A 19,610-nucleotide genomic window follows, 5' to 3' on the forward strand; every position below is an offset into this window, starting at 1 on the left:
TTATAAAGATCGCTGCATAGGAGAATAACTTTCTCCAGTGGCTCGCAGGAAAGCTCGTTTAATACTCTCCCGCGCGTTTCCATGAGTAATCACTATCTTCCGGTGGATCGAAAAAGATAATGAAAGTATAACGTGAATCAACTTGAAACGCAGGGGAATTCTTTGTATCCGATTTCTCGATGAAAAGTAAGATTTCTTGTGTATTTTTCGCATTTTTAGCCCCATACGTATAGTTGCTTATAAATATCTCAATGGACTAAACGATTTGTAGTAGATAATAGTACACGAATAAAAAATGACCCAAAGCATCGCCTTTTTTTACGAGATAAATTCTAACTATTTGTTTAAAAGTCGATCAATATTCCAGTTACAGTACATATTTTGTATAGTTAACTCGTAATCATCTGGATAGTCTAACCGATTTGTAGTAGCTGGTACCATGTGAAAAAAAGACGAAGAAATACGTCACTCATCACGTTTTTAAAAAATCAATAAACAAATCGTAATTATTTGTTTAATAATTGATCAGCGATTTCAATCAGGTGCATTACATATTTTATATAGTTCGTAATATTTTTGATGTATACAATTGATCACTGTCATCATGATAAAACGAAATTTCTTGTTGATTCATTAGTATTGATTATCTCTATACTAATGATATTTGAAATCTTTTTAATTGTTGAAATTTCAGTAGATATATATATATAAAATACAATACATTGTGATAGAAAAAATATAATAAGAGTTCTATAGTAATTGCAAACCTGTTAACACGAATATCTAAATTGGCTGAAGCAATGAATGCATTAACCTTATTACATATATGGTAATTAATAAGAATTATTAGCATATTCAACTTTATTAAGATTTCACACTTAATGAGGTAATAATCCTTGATCGATCGAAGAATTAATTGAATAATTTTCTAACAATTTATCAGCTTTATCTCGTTTTGTTATAAATGTTTTAATTAAGTATTCTTGTACGAGTATGTAGAACGATTGTTATTCTCTGAAATTCCAAGGTATTTATGACAAACATACAGCTAGTAATTATTATATGACACGAATGGTATTTAATCTCAAATATATATATATCAATATTAAACATAGTGATACTAAATATCGTGAGTTATTAATACAATGTTCAGATACTTTGGCGATATCTGTGAAACGTATACTTGCAATAAATACTTTATATGCATATGCATTTCCAGATTCGTTTCAAATTTTACCAATATGATACGCGTTTCATTACAGTGGCAATGAAACTTCAAAATGTCTGGCGCTTAGTATTCACAAAAATACGTAATATTGGAAATATATTGGTGTAATACGTAAGACTCGTAGAAAGAGAATAACATTAATAACAAATAATAATATAACCATATTAATTACGTAATATTATTGCTGAATATAGCTTGAATATAATTCTATAATATTAATTATATACAATAATAATAATAAGTATATTAATAATATCATATTATAATATAAATATTATCTATATCAATACAAATAATAGAAAATTCAAATATTTCCACGATTTACTCTATGTTCCACCAGAAGCGATTAAAAATTTCTTATGCTTTTGAACGTACGATTTTCAACCAGACAAGTCTCTCTAAACGAATCATGACATCGAGACAGCCATACGTTCCGGTTAAACGGAAAGAAACTTTAACGGGAGCGTGAAGAAAATTGTCGCATAATCATAAAAACTGCTATCCCTTCAGGATTGCGAATGTCTTCCTTGAAGATGGTTGGTTACTATTTACGACATTTACACCATCAGCCAAGTAATCGTTCTTTACAATACGACGGTAGCTTATCAGATTTTATCTAAAAAATACATTCTCCTTGCTGATGTAAGCAATTTGAAATTACGCGGAGATTGCAATGTTTATCGTTAGCATCCCATTTTGGAGAAAATCCTATCAGAAGGAGGATGAACGTTTCTCGGGGATTATACACGTCTGGCACATTTTTCTGAGATCTCTTAGTGCTTGAATTTAAAAAGGAAGAGATTGTGCTTACGGCTCTGCGTGCCACTTTAAAAATCTTTTTTTACGATCGGATTTGTTGAAGCTTTGACATGATAAAGCTTGATCAAGTTAGTTGTATTAAGCTACGTTCTATTTTATTTGACGACCACCAACGACGTAATCTCAATGTTTATGCAATGAAGTGGCTGCTTCTATGTTTGAACGTGTTTTTCAAAATGCATATTTAGATGGTTTCTCCTAGTTGGATTAGAAAAATATGTCTTCTTTATGCAACGAGAGATCTCGCAAATCACATTACTTTTGTAATGCTAATCCTCTTCGTGGTCGTATAGTTCCCGTTAGAAAAAAATGTATCCCTTTTGGAATCACGAATTAATGGATTAATGTGAAAATAAACACGAAATAAGATCTGTCAGGCAAGTTTATCACTTTTATATACTACCATTTGGCAAACATACGCGCGTACTGTTATCGTGTAAATTAACACGGTATGAGATAAGTGGTAGGTAAGTTTCTTAGGTCTTTGACATAAGCTACTACATTAGAACTTTTGCATACAAATGAAATGTCAACATTTGGAGTCGCTCATAAACACGTCGTCAGAGTACGATATCTTAACAGACGCCAGATCATTTCGCAAATTATTTTCGTCATTTGTAATTGATGTCGATCGTTAACACTTGCAAAATAGAACAGTGTTCTCGGTATGTAAAACTAACGCGGAGCAGCTCATCTTCATATACGTAAAGATAATAGCTACTTTAATAACAAAATTTAATTTGTTCAACAATTTCGGTAATTTAGGTAAAAAACATCTGTTGTAAAGAAGAACACAGAGATCTGTATGTAGGTGATAAAGATATCGATACCGAGGAAATTAATTAGAATATAATAGTAGCATTAAATTACGTGTAATAAATTGCAATGGATAATTAGAAATTTTATGTAATTTTAGTTCCCAACTTCTATTCTTTGGAGAATTAAAGCAAGGGAGGAGTTCTGATGACTTTTGAGAAGAGAAGGCAGAAATTGAATTAATTGGTTTAATCCTAAAAACGTGGTAGAGGAGAAGATAGCTTAAGGAGATTAAAAAGGAGCAAGAGTATTCTAAATTTGGAGCAAGTCGGCTGTAGCTAGGACCCTCGACGTCCCATTATACTGAAAATTTAGACGAAAACAGTATAGTTAGGTTTTGACGTTCATAGAACAGGAGTTTTCCAATTAATTTACTTGCATCATTAGCGCATGATTTACCTAATGATTATCAACAGAACGCATATTATATGTCCATACATGGACTAGTTTGCAATACGACGTTCACAGTTCAGGTGAACAGCAGCACGGTGACATGAACGCGTTAGTGTTGTTGGTACAGCGTTAAGTTAATTTTAACATGTCCCATGAATTGCATCTGACCGTGTGTGCACTAGCCATCGTATTTTATTATTCTAAAATCGAAGCATCTACGAAACTTGCTAGTAGCCTGAAGAAAATTTCATCGTGTTTATTAATTACTTATAAACAGCGGATTTATATTTCATGTGAATTTATATTTTTTACGAATAAGACTAAGGAAATGGAAGTTGAGCAGAGACTTTTTTCTCTTGATAAATATTATAGCGAGCTCTATACTTTGAATATTTTATGTATTTCAGCGTGTTTTTATGTGCAGTATGCATCTTTAACACTAAAACTACCGATAGCTGACACGAAGTTATTTCTACCAAAACTAATCAAAACGACTGGTTTTAGCAAGCCAGATATTTGATACGAGACCTTGATGAGCTTAAAACGAGAGCTTGATAAATCCGGACGAGATCGACTATAGCTTCAAAAAGTAGTTACACTGTAATTTCGTATGTAGGTGAAGGGAAATGGCAATTTAGTTTCGCATGTACACGAAATATTGTTAGATATATTCAACAGTAATGGTTGTTTTTGCGTCAAAAATCTGTATCCACGCCGAGTAATTACAGGCATATTAAACAACTATCGTGAAATAGCTTTCGTTTCAAGTCACTGAATAGCGAAAAAGATAAAGAGATGCGATAAAATATACAATTTTATAGTAGAATATAAAATTATTACTTCGATATTTTATGATTTTGCTACTTCGCATTATTAGTTTCAATTTTATGCAAATATCAAATACGTAGATTACGAATTTCAGTAACTTAACACTAGAGCTACCGATAGTTAAGACGAAGCTATTTCCACCAAAACCAGTGAAAATGATTGGTCTTTAAAAAATACCTAATGATAGAATATTTTTATATTTATTGATTTATTACTTTCTTACAGAAGCAATTTCATGTTATGTAGTACATTTTTAGTATTATTAATCCATCAGGGATCCCTAAAAGAGAGTTGACACATTTATAAAATTGTAGAACCAGTCATTTTGATTGGTGTGGTATTTTTAGTGTTAGCATCTAGCGATCTAGCGATCGATCCGAAATTTTCCTGATAACTGATATCATCATATCTAATGATACGCAGTATAATTTTCAAAACGTATGGCAAGTTGTACAAAACGAGGAAACTGGTTAATTGGGGTTCGATAAACAGATTGCAGGACCCTTTTACACTTTGACAAGTACCAGTCATTTTTACTGGTATTGGTATAAGTAGCCTTGATACGAAATTATTTTCAGTTTGAATACATAAGAAACAAAATAAAATTCATTATATTATTCTTTTAGTTATCGTTGCGAAAGTCATTACATCATTGCGGAAAAAAATATAACATGAAATAGGAATTTTAAAATAAAATTGTAAAACCAGTGAATTTGACTGGCGTGGTAGTTTTAGCATTAAATTTCCCATAAACGCATAAGCAGCTGTAGACTGTTTACAAACGATGAAAGTCACTATTGCGTGTACAATAGTGAAAAAATTTGGCAATAAGAACACACGTTCGTACGATGCAAGCACAACGAATGCTCAAATTCATTTGTCAGTAAGATATTTAAATTTTTCGTGATTTCTAACAAATTTCATTCGCAAACTTTAGATTTTACACAAAATTTGTAGTTCTTAGAGACGAGAAATTCCATCTCCTGGAAGAAAAATTAATTAAATTATTTCCTTTATACTATGCAAATTGAGACTAGGTTGAATTTTAATAACAATAGAGATTTAACTGTCGCATGACATGGTAGTTAGTATCTGTATGTATTTAAGTCACTTTAAAACAGGCCACTTCTTGCTCTTCTTCGCTTTCGTTCGATGACTTTCTTTCCGAAACACACGTCCATAATTTCGAAGGCATTTTTTAATATAATTGCCAACACTAATATATAGATAAGTAACAGAACGAGATCGCCACTTTGGAATATAAAAATAGAAGCAATATGTCAAGCGTCGCCAAAAATAAATTCCGAATCACGTACTTTAGATGTTGGAATACGACTTCAAATATTACGACGTAACCTAGTGACGAATTCCTTCGTTTTTGCTGTCACTAAACTAGCAGCATTTCTATTTTAAATTTCAATCGTCACTTACAGGCTGGTACACCTAACAAGAAAGATTCATCAGCGAACGAAATTTGGGCCCCTTAAACATATCGCTTTTTATGGGAATAAATGTAGTTAATTTATCATAATAAATGAAATACATTCTATTAACGTAATATCATATTATTGAATGGTTACATTCGGGTTCTGTGAGTATGGCAGAGAGAGTTTAGACAGGAAGGTCGTCGAGACTTGTGTTGTAGGAATTTATTAATATTTTATATTTATTATACAAATAAACGTCTAATTCTTTATCGTCAATATTTCTACATTATATGTTTAAACAGAGAAATGTAGTTTTTAAAAATAATGTCAATAATATCATTGTATTATCGCTTATATTCTAAGATTATATGTTACTTAATATTCTTAAGTACGTTGATTACAAGGTACGGTCTTTTTATTAATTGAAATTTGTGAAATCTAATACGATACGTCATTTCAGGAGCTAAATTTCAATATAGAAATGAAAGATTATATATTAAGAAATAAAAGGTACAGTGGCAAAAAAATGGAGCACTTTACAGAAAACTTTGGAAGCAGCCAATTCCTTTGTTCTTGATCTCACATAACCAACGGTGTTTCTATTTCAAACTGCAATTACCGTTTATCGGCTGCAGCATTTAACAACAAAAATTGATCAGACCGAAATTTTGGTCACTTGGTCTGCATCTATCTGCAGAAGTGAAACTGCAGCGTGTAGCAAAACACTGCTAGAAAGCTTGTTTCTTTAACTTGTTCTTGTAACAAACGTCTATCGCAATTTAAAGGAGATTAATTAACCACGACGGCGGGATATTACCGTCGATCATAATTTTCACGCGGCAAGTACCAATTTCCCCGTAATGGGTTCGAAACGGTACTAGCCGTCCCACCGTCGTCTTTCCTTGCTTATTTAATTGAAAATCACCTGCCCCGCAAAGTCACCTTTCTCTCTCTTTCGCCTCTTCCTCCCTTTCCCTCTCTCTCTTTTTCTCCGTTTGTTCCCTTTTGGACCGTTTCTTCACAGCGAGTATTGCCCGGCAGTTTGATATGGCGCGCACGTTCATGGAAGCGTGAACTTAGCCGCGAGCACTCGGCAAGATTAAATTTGAAACATTAATAACGCGGCCGAAAATCTCGAAAGAAAGTAGAGGGAAGCTGGTCCCAGGTCCGGGCTTTGAATTACGAAACCTCATTACGCGTCCCTTTATCCGCCGCGCCTTAAAAATTCCATCGTCGTTCGCGAGTTCTCGTTTAATACGAGGGAAAGAAATTGAAAGTGATAGAAAGAAAAAAGAAAACGGTCGAAAGGAACAGAAAAGAGGCGATCGTATCGAAAGGGACGCGAAGGAGAGTTGAAGCAAAGAGAGGAGAGAAATTGCCGCCACAAAGGTGCCGATTAATCGTTCACTAGAGGGCGGGAAAATGGCTGATATCGCTTGACTCTGTGCTCACGCGTGCTTCATTTGTTTGTTTCAGCTGCGTCGTATCGCGGTCCCGGCCAGGATGAAGACAAGGACTCGTACGCGGCTAGAATCGCGTTCACTGGCAACTCGCGGATCCTGGGACCGATCTGCATAGTCGTGGGCGCCCTTATGCTCGCCCTCGGTGTGCTGCTTTGCATGCTGACTAGAAGGGCGCGAAGAAGGGAGCGCAGGGTTGGCTTCCATTGCCCTCTCCACGGCGATTTTTACCCTCTGAGTCCTGTTCAGGGCGTCAAGATGCTTGGTGAGTCGACATTCTGTCTGTGCTTAACGATACTTTCCCTTTTCAGATGCCAGGCCACCAAGCGTACAACGATACGTTTTTCCACAATTTTAGCAATATTTACTGTTTGGTAAACATACGTTCGACGATGAGACGTTGTTAATTATTCAAACATACAGAGGCCTTTTAGTCTTCTGCAATTTGCACCTGTTCTCGTCTTCCAGTGGCGCGTTTTTCAGTCGGGTTCTACACGTTTTATCTCTACTTCTGAACCATCGAAAATTTAATACAGAGTGCCTCAAAATCATGGTATAAGCGGTTGCCTGATGATTCTGCACGCAAAAATAGGTGGAAAAAGAGGAATAACATTTTTTCCTTTAATGTCTTGATTTTTGTACGGGGCTGATTCTCTGTACGGCAGAGTTTGACGCGAAAACGATACAGCACTGCAATGTGTGACGGATAATGCTGTTCTCTACGCAAACACATTAGAAGGAAGTTTTTGATAATTAAATTATAATTTTTCTTAAAGGTATGATTAATTTACTAATACAATTGAGTGCGGTATATTTTAAATATAAATATATATATAAATATACAAAATATATATATGATTATATAAAATATATTTATAATATATAAATATAAATATATAAATGTATATATATAAATATATATAAATATATATATAAATATATATAAACGTATAAAAAATATATATATGAATATATAAAATATATTTATATATATTTTAAAGCACTATGACACATAGAATTTGTCACAATTTTTACACTCATAGCGCGATAGTGTTTTTCAAATTGCTCTTCGTTTTCTATTTTGAAGCTACATTTTGAGTTGGAAGATTCTAAAAAATTATAAGAATACGGATCGGCATGTTAGAAAGAGCATCTAACAATGGTATATTTATTTTAACAGAAAACAATTGATATCTGACATTGGCGTATCAAAAACAGAAACTATATATTCTGCCTGTATATTGTTAACACTGTTATAAAACATTGCGAGGGCAAAAGAAATGTGACAAATGAAATACGTCATTTAGTTCAAACGGTGAGCGAATGAGTAAATAGAGTGAGTCACTATAGTGGCGTGTCGTAATATAAGATGACATCCGCAAAAGCCACTATAGTGGCGCATCGTACCTAAGAGATTAAGGCTTCATTTTCAAGAAAAATCGGTTTGAAGATCCGCCAGTACCCGTGTGCTAATTGTAGGTTTCCAGTTACCCGACTTCTCTTTCCGCTCGTGTCGATATATATCAACGTGAACAGTGTCACGATTTGCTTCCTATCGTTGCTGTTATCTTGTTCCCGTACTGTCCGCGTTTGGAATGCTTTTATAGATAAGGACAAGGGTATTACTTTTTGTAAATCATTTTATTTATGTAATAAGTCGACCGCGTTACTGTACACATAACTCTGCTCATCTTATTAAATTATATATAATTATATTATATGGAAACTTACAATTAGCACACGGCTATCTGACGGATCTTCTAACTAATTTCTCTGGAAAACGAAGCTTCAAAGGGAAAAATGTTATTCTTCTTTTTCGACTATTTTTTGTCTCTAAAATCACCAACCGAACGTTTATAGTATAATTTCGCAGACACCCTGTATACTTGGAGTCGAGTAGTATATAAATGTTATAATAAATAGAGAGATAGCCACAGTATAGCTATCATTTTGAATAAACACGTTTTAAACGAACGTTCGTAGTATAATTATAATAAAACTTTACTCTCTGATAAAATTGGAACTTCGTACGGAGATTGAAGTTATATAATATACAAGTCCCTGACGTTTTAGAAACATTTTGCGCGTAAAATACAAATCTTGGAAATGCCTGATCTCGAGTTTTAAATTATCTTCAGTACTCGTGATTGCTACATTACGAAGCGGAAAATGTTGATGTCTAGAATTGCAGAAAATATTCGAGCGTAATTAGCAACATATGCTTGTGAAGGATTAACAGAGAAGAATATAAAAACCTGATGGCCTGATTAAATTACATCACCTATCAAAAGTTTTGCCAGCATACGTCATTCGCCGCCACTCACCCAACAAATTTTCCAACACGTGATAGTTTAACTAACAATGTATGATAACTGTTTACTTGGGCTACATGTAATAAGTTAAAATTAGAAGCAGAATCGCAACGAGGACTGGAAGATTTCTATTTAATGCCAAAGCAAAGAACTTTCCACGTGCATTAATTTTCAGTTGATCAGGCATTGTCATTGAATATTAATGAACTGTAACGAATGAAACGTAAAACGCACAATGTAAAATACGTAACGAATTTTTGCAGGAAACCGTAGAGAATTTCCAAACAATTTCAAACGGTAGAATTTTCTTTCAATCACTTTTTAATTACTAGGTTGTATAATAAAGTTGTAGAATATTGTAAAGTATTATAAATATAACTACGATGAATGTACGAATAATATGGATCAATATCGTTTATAATTACATATTATTTAATGAAAGCAATGAAAAAAAAATTATGAGCTTTTCATAAAAGAATCGTTTCTGAATCTAATGCAGCAGAGATTGTTACATTTTCGTTCAAAAATTTATCGGAATATCCTCCGCGCTATTAATATTAAAAGATCAACTGTTTTAATGTTTGGAAATTTTCTTCGCGTGTGATTGTTAAATAATTTAAAAAATGTATTCCACATTTCTTGATATAAAAACAAAAGTTTTGAAATGACCGTGTCCATTCACAAAGAATATTAAAGCAAAATAGTATATGCTTCGTTGATTATATAAACCTTTTAGGAAAACGTGGGCAATTATTTTAACCTAAGCAACCTAATACAGAGAAGTAAATAAATCTTTGTGAATGTACGTAATATAGACGTCTATTGGTTCTTAACGAGTTCAATTTCGAAAGTATCATATTCATTCGCGTAAAACCTACAAGTAAAACAAAATGAAATTATCTTCGTTTATCCGACTTTCAAATCAACTTAACTAGACTAAGTAAATTTAGACCTTAATATTTTCACGTAACTCGACTCTCATTTAGCAAGATAATTTTCGCAAATTAAATTGAATTTCAATTAAACTCACAATATCGAGAATTCATTTTATAGAAAGATGGAAGTAAATTCCACACGTCATTACAAAATAACAGTACGGTGATCCTGGTTTTCGTACAGTGTATCAAAAAAGTGTTTTATTCCTCGGCTCCAAATATGAGAATTTCTGCTCCACCGTTCACTCATTGTCGAGCAATGAGGCTGATCAAAGTTTAGCTCTACAGTTTACAGTATAACACACACGCGTGGAACGTTGCTGCTTCGACCAGAAACTTTAAACGTATATTCCCTTTATACTTTGCAGTTCCATTGCTATTCGATGAACGTCCGAGGAAACAGAAAAATTTTCCGCCTCAGTCGTGATCCCACGTACATATCTACCATTATTATTCAGCGCTACTCTGTATACTCTACGTTCGTCTTGAATTTGCGGAGCAAACATCAAATTCGAATAATCTTCGCTGCCAGTCGTAGAGCAAAGTTCAAAAGAAAATAACGGCAATGTTATGTTATGTCTATTAGCCATCAACCAGCCCTCACTTTTCCAAGTTATATATCACTTGGTGTCAGATTGACATGGCAAAAAATCATCACAGATTACTATTCCAAGATTAGATGGCTATTCGCGTCATTGGCGAGTAACAAATGAACGTGCTGATCGTATTTATCGCAATGCATCGCTTCACGTTGCTGAAAAGTAATAAAATATTGTTGATAGTAACATAGTCACGCTACTATATCTAGGAATCACTTACTTTCACATTTTCGTTTAGCGAGACTTAATTAAATTGACAGAAACTTTTGCTGTTCCGTAAAATAATACACGTCGATATTCAATTTGAAAATTAATATAAATTGAAGATTCGACTAAATTATCGTATTTAGACTATGTTCAAAATTGAACATCGACGTGCGTGTACAGAGTAGCGAAACTTTCTCTTAATTTCATTGAATCCCGCTAAACGTGAAAAAGAATTTGAAATGTGAAAAATAACAGGTTTCTACACGTAGTAGCAAATAGTCTAAATATTTGATTTACTATTTCATGTTTAGAAAATGTCTAAAATAAAATATCGACGTACATTTATAGAACAGCACTTTCTCTTAATGTAATTGTATCTTACTAAATGGGAATGTGAAAATAAACGCTTCCTACGCATAGTATACGCATATTTATCAACGTTTAGACATAGTCCAAATATTTAGATACAGTATACAATAATTTTTTATCATACGAATTACAAGAATAAATTCTCACTATTGATATGATTTTCGTTATTGATACGAGTTTCATATTTTCAAATGCTTTATTATCGATATTGTTCCTGCAAAAAGTGTATTCGTGCAAAAATTACGATTTATTTAATGGAGCTATCTACAAATTCATAAACATTGTAAAATATTCTTCTAGAAAATATATTTGCCTGCAACACGACCTGTCTGCAATAAATTTCGTTAAAATCGTGCAATAATAATGGTAAGTTGAAATTAAGCGGATTGATTTCCGACTGATCGCGTTACTACTAATACTTCATTATCGTAATCACAGTTACGTGATTCATAATTATTTTTGCGTAATCATAATTATTGTTTCAGTAGATTATATAAATTTGCAAGAGGGAAAGCAATAGCAACAAATATTAATTTATAGAGAAATTCTAAAGAAACACGTCTTAACAATACAAATACCCGAGATATCAATCACAAATTAAATGCTTATATCTGATCGATCATCAATAAAATATCAATCGCTAAATTCTACTCTTCAGTTTCTTAGAACACACACTTCTGTAAGTATAAAATATAAAGTACAAAGTAGAAAATTTCTTCCTATTTCGCCATTTAATTTTCCATTCGTCAACACCTTATAAATACTCGATATAAATCGATCGCGATTAAAGGCAAAGGACAGTTAATGAAATAACGAAATCTGGAAGTTGCAGCAATCGAACAAGTTCGAACTTTCCTCGAGGGCATTTTACAGTTTTCCGGCGTGGAGAACGCCGGTGCGACCTGTCTTAGGAAGCCTATCGGAAACGTTAGTTTATCACAGCGTGTTCCAGTTCGTGTCAATTGCTCTAAATTCAGGACGAGGCTGGATCAGGGCTAGGGTAGCTAACTGGATTGTAGGAATTCAGGCTAATACGAGTCTATCAAATTATTCTGTCGGCCAGTCGCACGCGTTGCGACTCCTGCAGCATCTTGTTGTCGGCTTTAACCCGACAATTTTCATCTGCGGATATCTGCTCTATGTGTTCCTGCGGTGTTGACGTAGCGCGTTCGCTTCTGTATACAAATATTCTGGCGAGAGAGTCGGCTCTGGTTTTATAAAGTAGGATTTAAAAAATGTCAGATAAATCTTTCTTAGTGTTTAAACCAGCTTTGATATATTTCGAGGTGGATGTTTTCTTAAACAGCGATTCCGGTGATTTATAACGTGGATTTAAATATACACCGGTCTTATACGAAGACATACAGTGACAAATAAAACTTAGATTGTAGAAATGAAGATAATTGAGTATACTGTTGGTGATTAATTGGCTATAGATGCAGTGCTGTGAATAATTTTGCACTTGGACACGTTACCTTCGCATTATTTTTTCGATACCTTCAAGAAACATCAAGATATCTTGATACGTTTGTTGAAATAAAAGATAAAAGGCAAGTTTTCAACGAAACAATGCTCCTATTCATCTTGTCACCGCTACAAAAAAGTGGCTTCAAGATTTTGGAATGGAATCATCATCGTCACCAACTTTGTGTCCTGATCTGAACTCGATCGAGAACCTGTGAGAAACGAAGATTTAAATAAATTAGTGGATAGTGTAACAGAGCAATAGAAATAATCAAAGACAACATGTTTTCTCACAACAAAAAACACAATTTTAGGAGAAATTTGAATTGTTTCTAGACTCAAAGAAAACACAGTTTTCGTTTGTTGTATCTTGATCTTTGTTCTACGTTACAATATGAAATAATATTAACGACTTACTCAATTTTTCTTTTAATATTATGAAAAATCTAAAAACACATTTGAATTTATAATTATTCTATATATTAAATATACAAAACGCAATTGAAGTTATATAAATTTGCAAAATTCTGTACAAGATATATAAGATGCAATAAGAATAATAAGACTGAGATAATAGTAAGAATAATAGGTTTCAAAGATGCTATAATCTGCGATGATATTATTTTATTGGAATCTTTCGCCTGGCGTGTTGAATACGTCAGAAAGAGACAATAATGTGAAATGTGAAATCTGAAAACGATTAGATCTCACTAAATTATTCACTGTCGTCGCTATATTTAACCGGGTTCATCGAACCTGTACGTAGTACATACATCGGATGTGCTTCAAATACAAAGGAGGTTTCAGCTCATATCTTAAAGGCAATGTAATAGAAAATTAATTTTCCAATAAAGCCTTGCGATAAAAGCGTCGAACGAAAGAGCGCGAATTCATCGTAAAAAAGATATACAATTTTCGTATGTAAGTATAATAAAAACGTAACTGAAGTTTAAACCTCACTTAGAGAAACGCTACCATTCGATATTAATTCAAATATTTGTAACAGCAGCAAAAATCGTTTACCACACTTTTCACCGAAATTCTTTGCATTTGGAAGATTTTGTAAAGTGCTTAAAAAACGGAACAACGTTCAAGATTAAATTATTATCGACGAAAAAGGTGCAATACCGCCGAAGAAATGCAAAGGCCTCGACCCAGCGTCTGAATGTAGGTCAGCTGTAAACTTGAAGTTGCGACTGTAAATTTCTTAGACTCGCCGAATAGTAGAAGGAAGTGGCATTAAATATTCGTAGGCCAGACACAGTCGGTGCGGTTTAAAAATTTGAAAAGCTCAGCGAACGGGATATAAACGGCAGGTGAGAGAACGAATTTCTCGGGAATTTGTTATGTCGGCCGTCAATTTCGACTGCAATACGCGTGTAACCGTCGTTGATGCTGCGGAGCGTGGAAAATAAAAAGAAAAATGCTTTGGAAAACATCAATTTATCAAGACACGCGGCCGAAGTGCTGCCTTTGACGTGGCCGCTCCCGTTGAATTTTCGACGTGCGGTGAAACATGAAGTTTCCAGGCTGCTCGTTGTTTAGGAAACTGAATATCATGCCTCGTTTTCGCGCCCAAGTGGCTAGTTTCTCGAAAGCCACGTGTGATTGACGTTTTGATATTTCGCTGAGATTGCACCTTTCATTTCTCTTCTTCCGTATCATATCGAAGACACATGACGTTTCTCAGTTTCACGCGAGATTCAATTGGTTTTCTTTGCGATACGCGGGATTACGTTTTTTAAAAATCATAGCAACACCGGAACTTTATCATCGATACGCGCGCTTGTTTCTTGTTAATACGTTCGGAAGAATGTCATAGAAATGTTGTTTCTTGATTGATACAGAAATATGAGGAATTGTTGTTAGTACTAAAGATATCGAATTAATCAATAGAGAAACGCAAGACAAATGGGTATGAAACCCATTCTGTTCTTGTATGTTTGCAGAATATATTTTCGTTCCTCGAATATGATACATCATCGATAGAAAAAGATGAAATATTTTTACTGTTGAAGATATTGAGTTAATTGATACAGAAATATGAGGAATTGTTGTTAGTACCAAAGTTATCGAATTAATCAATAGAGAAAGGCAAGACAAATGGGTATGAAACCCATTCTGTTCTCGTATGTTAGCAGAATATATTTTCGTTCCTCGAATATGATACATCATCGATAGGAAAAGATGAAATATTTTTACTGTTGAAGGTATTGAGTTAATGGATACAGAAATATGAGGAATTATCGTTGTTCACATCAAAGTTATTGAATTAATAAATAGAGAATTATGAGATATTGTTACTAACATTGAATAGTGTTACAGAAATACGAGTAATTATTGTTATCATCAAGGTTATTGAATTAATTACTAGAGAGACATTGCTGTTGACATCGAATGGTTAATTAATACAGAAATATGAGAAATTATTCTTATTAGCAAAGTTGAATTAATCGATAAAGAAATATGACACATTACTACTACCATTGAAATTATCGAATTACTTAAAAATTGTCAATCAAACTTAATTTCCCAATACAATATATACACGTGCAATAAAAAATCTAAAAAAAAATTGACGATAAGGAGGAACATTAAACAAATCGCTGAAACTGTTACGTAAAACCATCGGATAAACGAGAATTATGTAATAAAACCAAAGTAAGCTAGTTCTTCTATTCTGCCACTCGCTGTGTTGCAAACTGGTCACGTTTTCGATAAATAGAACTTTGCGGTCTCGATGGATTTCTCATGATAGAATGCCAATGGTTAAAAAAAAAAAAAAAAAAAAAAAAAGGAAAGAAAAGAAAAAAAATTCTATATTCACAGGTTGGTGAAGTAGGTGCTTGTACGAAGCATGAGTTACAGCTGGCAGATTGCAATGCCAGTGTTAGAGGTCGCACGTGTTCTCCCCTGTGCGCCCACCCAGACAATTTATCTAAATTGTACAGCTCCGGATTCGGTTTCTCACTGCGTGATCGTATCCTCTCGACCAGAATCCACACCGTAAACGTTTAACTGTGATTTATTAGGATCGAAGGTCGAATGTTTCTTCCTCGAAATCGTTCAATCAAGAGTTACGCGTGATAGCAGGTCTATGAACTTTCTCACAGAAATCGCTGATGTATGTAGCTATTAATCTCTGATAACATGCGCACGTTGCACACGCGTAACATATTTCTTTGCATTTGAGATATTTCTGTGGAATATACGGCTCGACAAATTTAAGCAAAACGCTGCATTGATATATATATATATATATATATATATATATATATATATATGTTGCTGAAATATTAACAAAATAATGTATATTGCTCTCGTACACTGTTTTTTTTAGCCATGTTTACAAAGATGGGATTATTAAATAAATCTGTATGTTTAAATACAGCGCTGTGAATAATCGTAGACTCAAACACGTTTTCTTCGCATTATTTCTTCAACATTGTTGAGAAATCATCGATCATGTTTGGATACGTTAAGTGAAATTATTTTTTAAATAAATAAATTAAACGCTATGGGATATCAGGAAATGTAACACGGCGAATTGTTGCCTTTCGTAGCCGAAATAGAAGACAAAAGACAATTTTTCAACGAGACTTCAGCGACTACTCGTACAGCCGCTGCTAGGAAAAACTAGTTCCAACATTTCCGGGTAGAATTATTACGATGGCTAGCATCATATCCTGATCCAATCGAGAATCTGTGGGGAATTCTAGCGAGAAACATTTGCGATCAGAAATTACCTTAGAAAATATCGTGTACTTAGAAAAAAAATAAAATACCTAACGAATTAGTAGAAGCAATCAAAAGTAGAAAAAGTCCACTAAACGTTGAGTGAAAACGCAACAGAATTAATCTTGAGTTTATATTTCTTCATAGGCGAAAACACAATTTTAGGAGAAATGGTCATTGTTTCCAAGTTTCGAGAAAAAAGCTTTCGTTTGCTGTATTTTCAGTTTTGTCTTGTATTATAATGTAAAATTATATGAACGAATTTGTCAATTTTTTATTAATATCTCATCGATTTATGTTATTAATAAGAATATAATACGTTATAATATATTTAATATATTACGACAAATTTAAAAATGGACACTGTAGAACTTATCCTGTTTCGAGGAAAATATCCTATTGGAATTTCTCTAGGATTTTAAATATATTTCTATTAAGCTGAACATGAAAATGACATCTTTTCCAAAAAAGAATTCACTAGTTTGCAAAAATACATTGGCCCTTTGGCTAGTCAATAATCGTTCAACGTTATTTGTTAACCCTTTACACTCCTATGTCGGTTTTTATCAGTCTTTATCTCAGGAGTTCCTTTGTCGCGTCCCACTCGACATTCTTTCATGTCCACCTTTTTTTGTGAAACGTGCGAAAGAAAACCAGAATTGCATCCTGGAAATTGTTTCAAGATATATCATGTACTTAAAAATTACAAAATACAACAATAATCTGAATAAAACTGGTATTTAATTGAATTTCTTTACTTCCTTTATTTATTTAAATTGTCTTATTTTTTAGTTAAAATAAATTTCAAATAAAACACTTAAAAGCGTTGGCAGCAGCTGGTAACGAAATTGAAATAAAATTCGGAGTGCAAAGGGTTAACATTTAAAATCTCGTTTCGCTAACCGCCTAGAAATTGTTCTTTATCTTGCGTATTCGAGGGGACAACTTTGCCAATCAATATATTGGTTCGTTCTGACCCTGAATAGTTCCAACCCCTCGAAACTTGTTCCAGTAATTTATTGGCAGCCATCCGTAATCCACTTCGAAACAGACTGTGTTTCATTTGCAACATTTTCTCGATAGCGAATAGTTGAGGAAATAATTGCACGGAAGTATTAAAACCCGATATTCTATAGATACAGTGGCTGCAAGAAGTATCACCACGTCAGTGCATAGCATCACATACTAATCAATTAGGTCCAAGTACATTAAATTGTATGATATCTAGCAATATCCTTATAAGGCTGCAAAAATGTCATGCCATACAGGTGGAACATAAAGCTCGATAGAAATGCGATATGCATCGATATTTTAACCACTGTACTTGTAAATCTTACTGTGATTCTTTCATCTTATGCTAAAGTTTAAAAGTCAAAAGTGTTTAGTGTATGAGTTTTGTATTTATCGCAGAGGAAACATATTATATATTTAAATCTTATATTTACAAAATAAATGTGTAATATGTTTTATTTACGATAAATACAAAACTCATACAATAAACACTTTCGACTTTTAAACTTTAGTGTAGGATGTAAAAGTCACAATAAGATTTACAAGTACAGTGGTTAAAATATCGACGTATATCGCATTTCTATCGAGTTTTATGTTCCATCTGCGTAGCATGACATTTCTGCAGCCTTGTGAGGATATTGCTAAATATCATACAATTTAATGTACCATACTAATGTATCATACAATTTTAGATAAATTATAGATTTATCATTATTTGGCTGAGGAAATAATTGCACTGTACTTGTAAATCTTATTGTAATTCTTTCATCCTATGCTAAAATGTAAAAGTCAAAAGTGTTTAGTGTATGAGTTTTGTATTTATCGCAGAGGGAACATGATGTACATTTATTTTGTAAATATATTTTAGATAAATTATAGATTTATCATTATTTGACTGAGGAAATAATTGCGCGAAAGTATTACAACCCGATATTCTGTAGATACAGTGACTGCAAAAGGTATCACTACGCCAGTGTATAGCATCACATACTAATCAATTAGGTCCAAGTACATTAAATTGTATGATATGTAGCAATATCCTCATAAGGCTGCAAAAATGTCATGCCATGCAGGTGGAACATAAAGCTCGATAGAAATGCGATATGCATCGATATTTTAACCACTATACTTGTAAATCTTACTGTGATTCTTTCATCCTATGCTAAAGTTTAAAAGGCAAAAGTGTTTAGTGTATGAGTTTTGTATTTATCGCAGAGGGAACATATTGTACATTTATTTTGTAAATATATTTTAGATAAATTATAGATTTATCATTATTTGACTGTTTAATAATTGGCTTTTGCAACACTTTTCATGAAAATATCAACGTTTATTCATCCATTACAATTGTAGGTTCTCTAAAACTGAAAAAATAGTGCATTTCTGAAAGTCTAGAACAATAAGTTTCGATTCTCTGAAAGCTTTTGCTGGATTTTACCAGGTTTTTGCGATGCAGTGCTATGAGATGCTGGGCTACGTCATACGTTGCAAATGTTTCAAGTAATTTTAAATAAGCTAGACGACAGAGAAGACGAAAAGAGTATAAAGTGACGTGGTAAATAGGAAGATTTGGAAACATGAAAATATTCGGAGTGTTATAATTAAAAAGCTTATCAGATATATGCAAAAATATGAATAAATGCTGTATCTTGATTCTTCGAAATCTAACGATTTTTGGATGTAACCAAAATAGTTCTTGAATCATAGTACACTAGAATGCAATGAAGATTATAATATTAGGTTGTCCGAAATGTTTCTTTCGTTTTATAAGGAAACAATAGACGCACAATGTTTTTTGTTTTATATTAGTTTATTGAATTATGCACGAACATAATAATAGAAATAGAACGAAATGGATCACACCTAATTCAATAAAATAATATAAAACAGAAATTGTTGTTCATCTTCTATCACCTTATGAAACAAAAGAAACTTTTCGGACAACTTAATAAAAATACGATTACGAAAACGCGTTTACAGAATTGCTAGAATTCGTCCAGATAATAT

General features: G+C 33.2%; 1 protein-coding gene across 8 annotated transcripts in view; it reads left to right on the forward strand.

The window, feature by feature from the left end:
- The window catches only part of LOC139986847 (uncharacterized), a 209,557-nt gene that overhangs the window by 84,844 nt on the left and 105,103 nt on the right, over positions 1-19,610 (forward strand). For all 8 annotated transcript variants that reach the window (XM_072002517.1, XM_072002523.1, XM_072002521.1 and 5 more), the window contains one exon: positions 6,988-7,236. In XM_072002517.1, the coding sequence (XP_071858618.1) occupies positions 6,988-7,236 (249 nt within the window). The remainder of the gene's footprint in view (positions 1-6,987; positions 7,237-19,610) is intronic.

This window comes from Bombus fervidus, chromosome 4 (genome assembly GCF_041682495.2).
Source record: "Bombus fervidus isolate BK054 chromosome 4, iyBomFerv1, whole genome shotgun sequence".
NCBI lineage: Eukaryota > Metazoa > Arthropoda > Insecta > Hymenoptera > Apidae > Bombus > Bombus fervidus.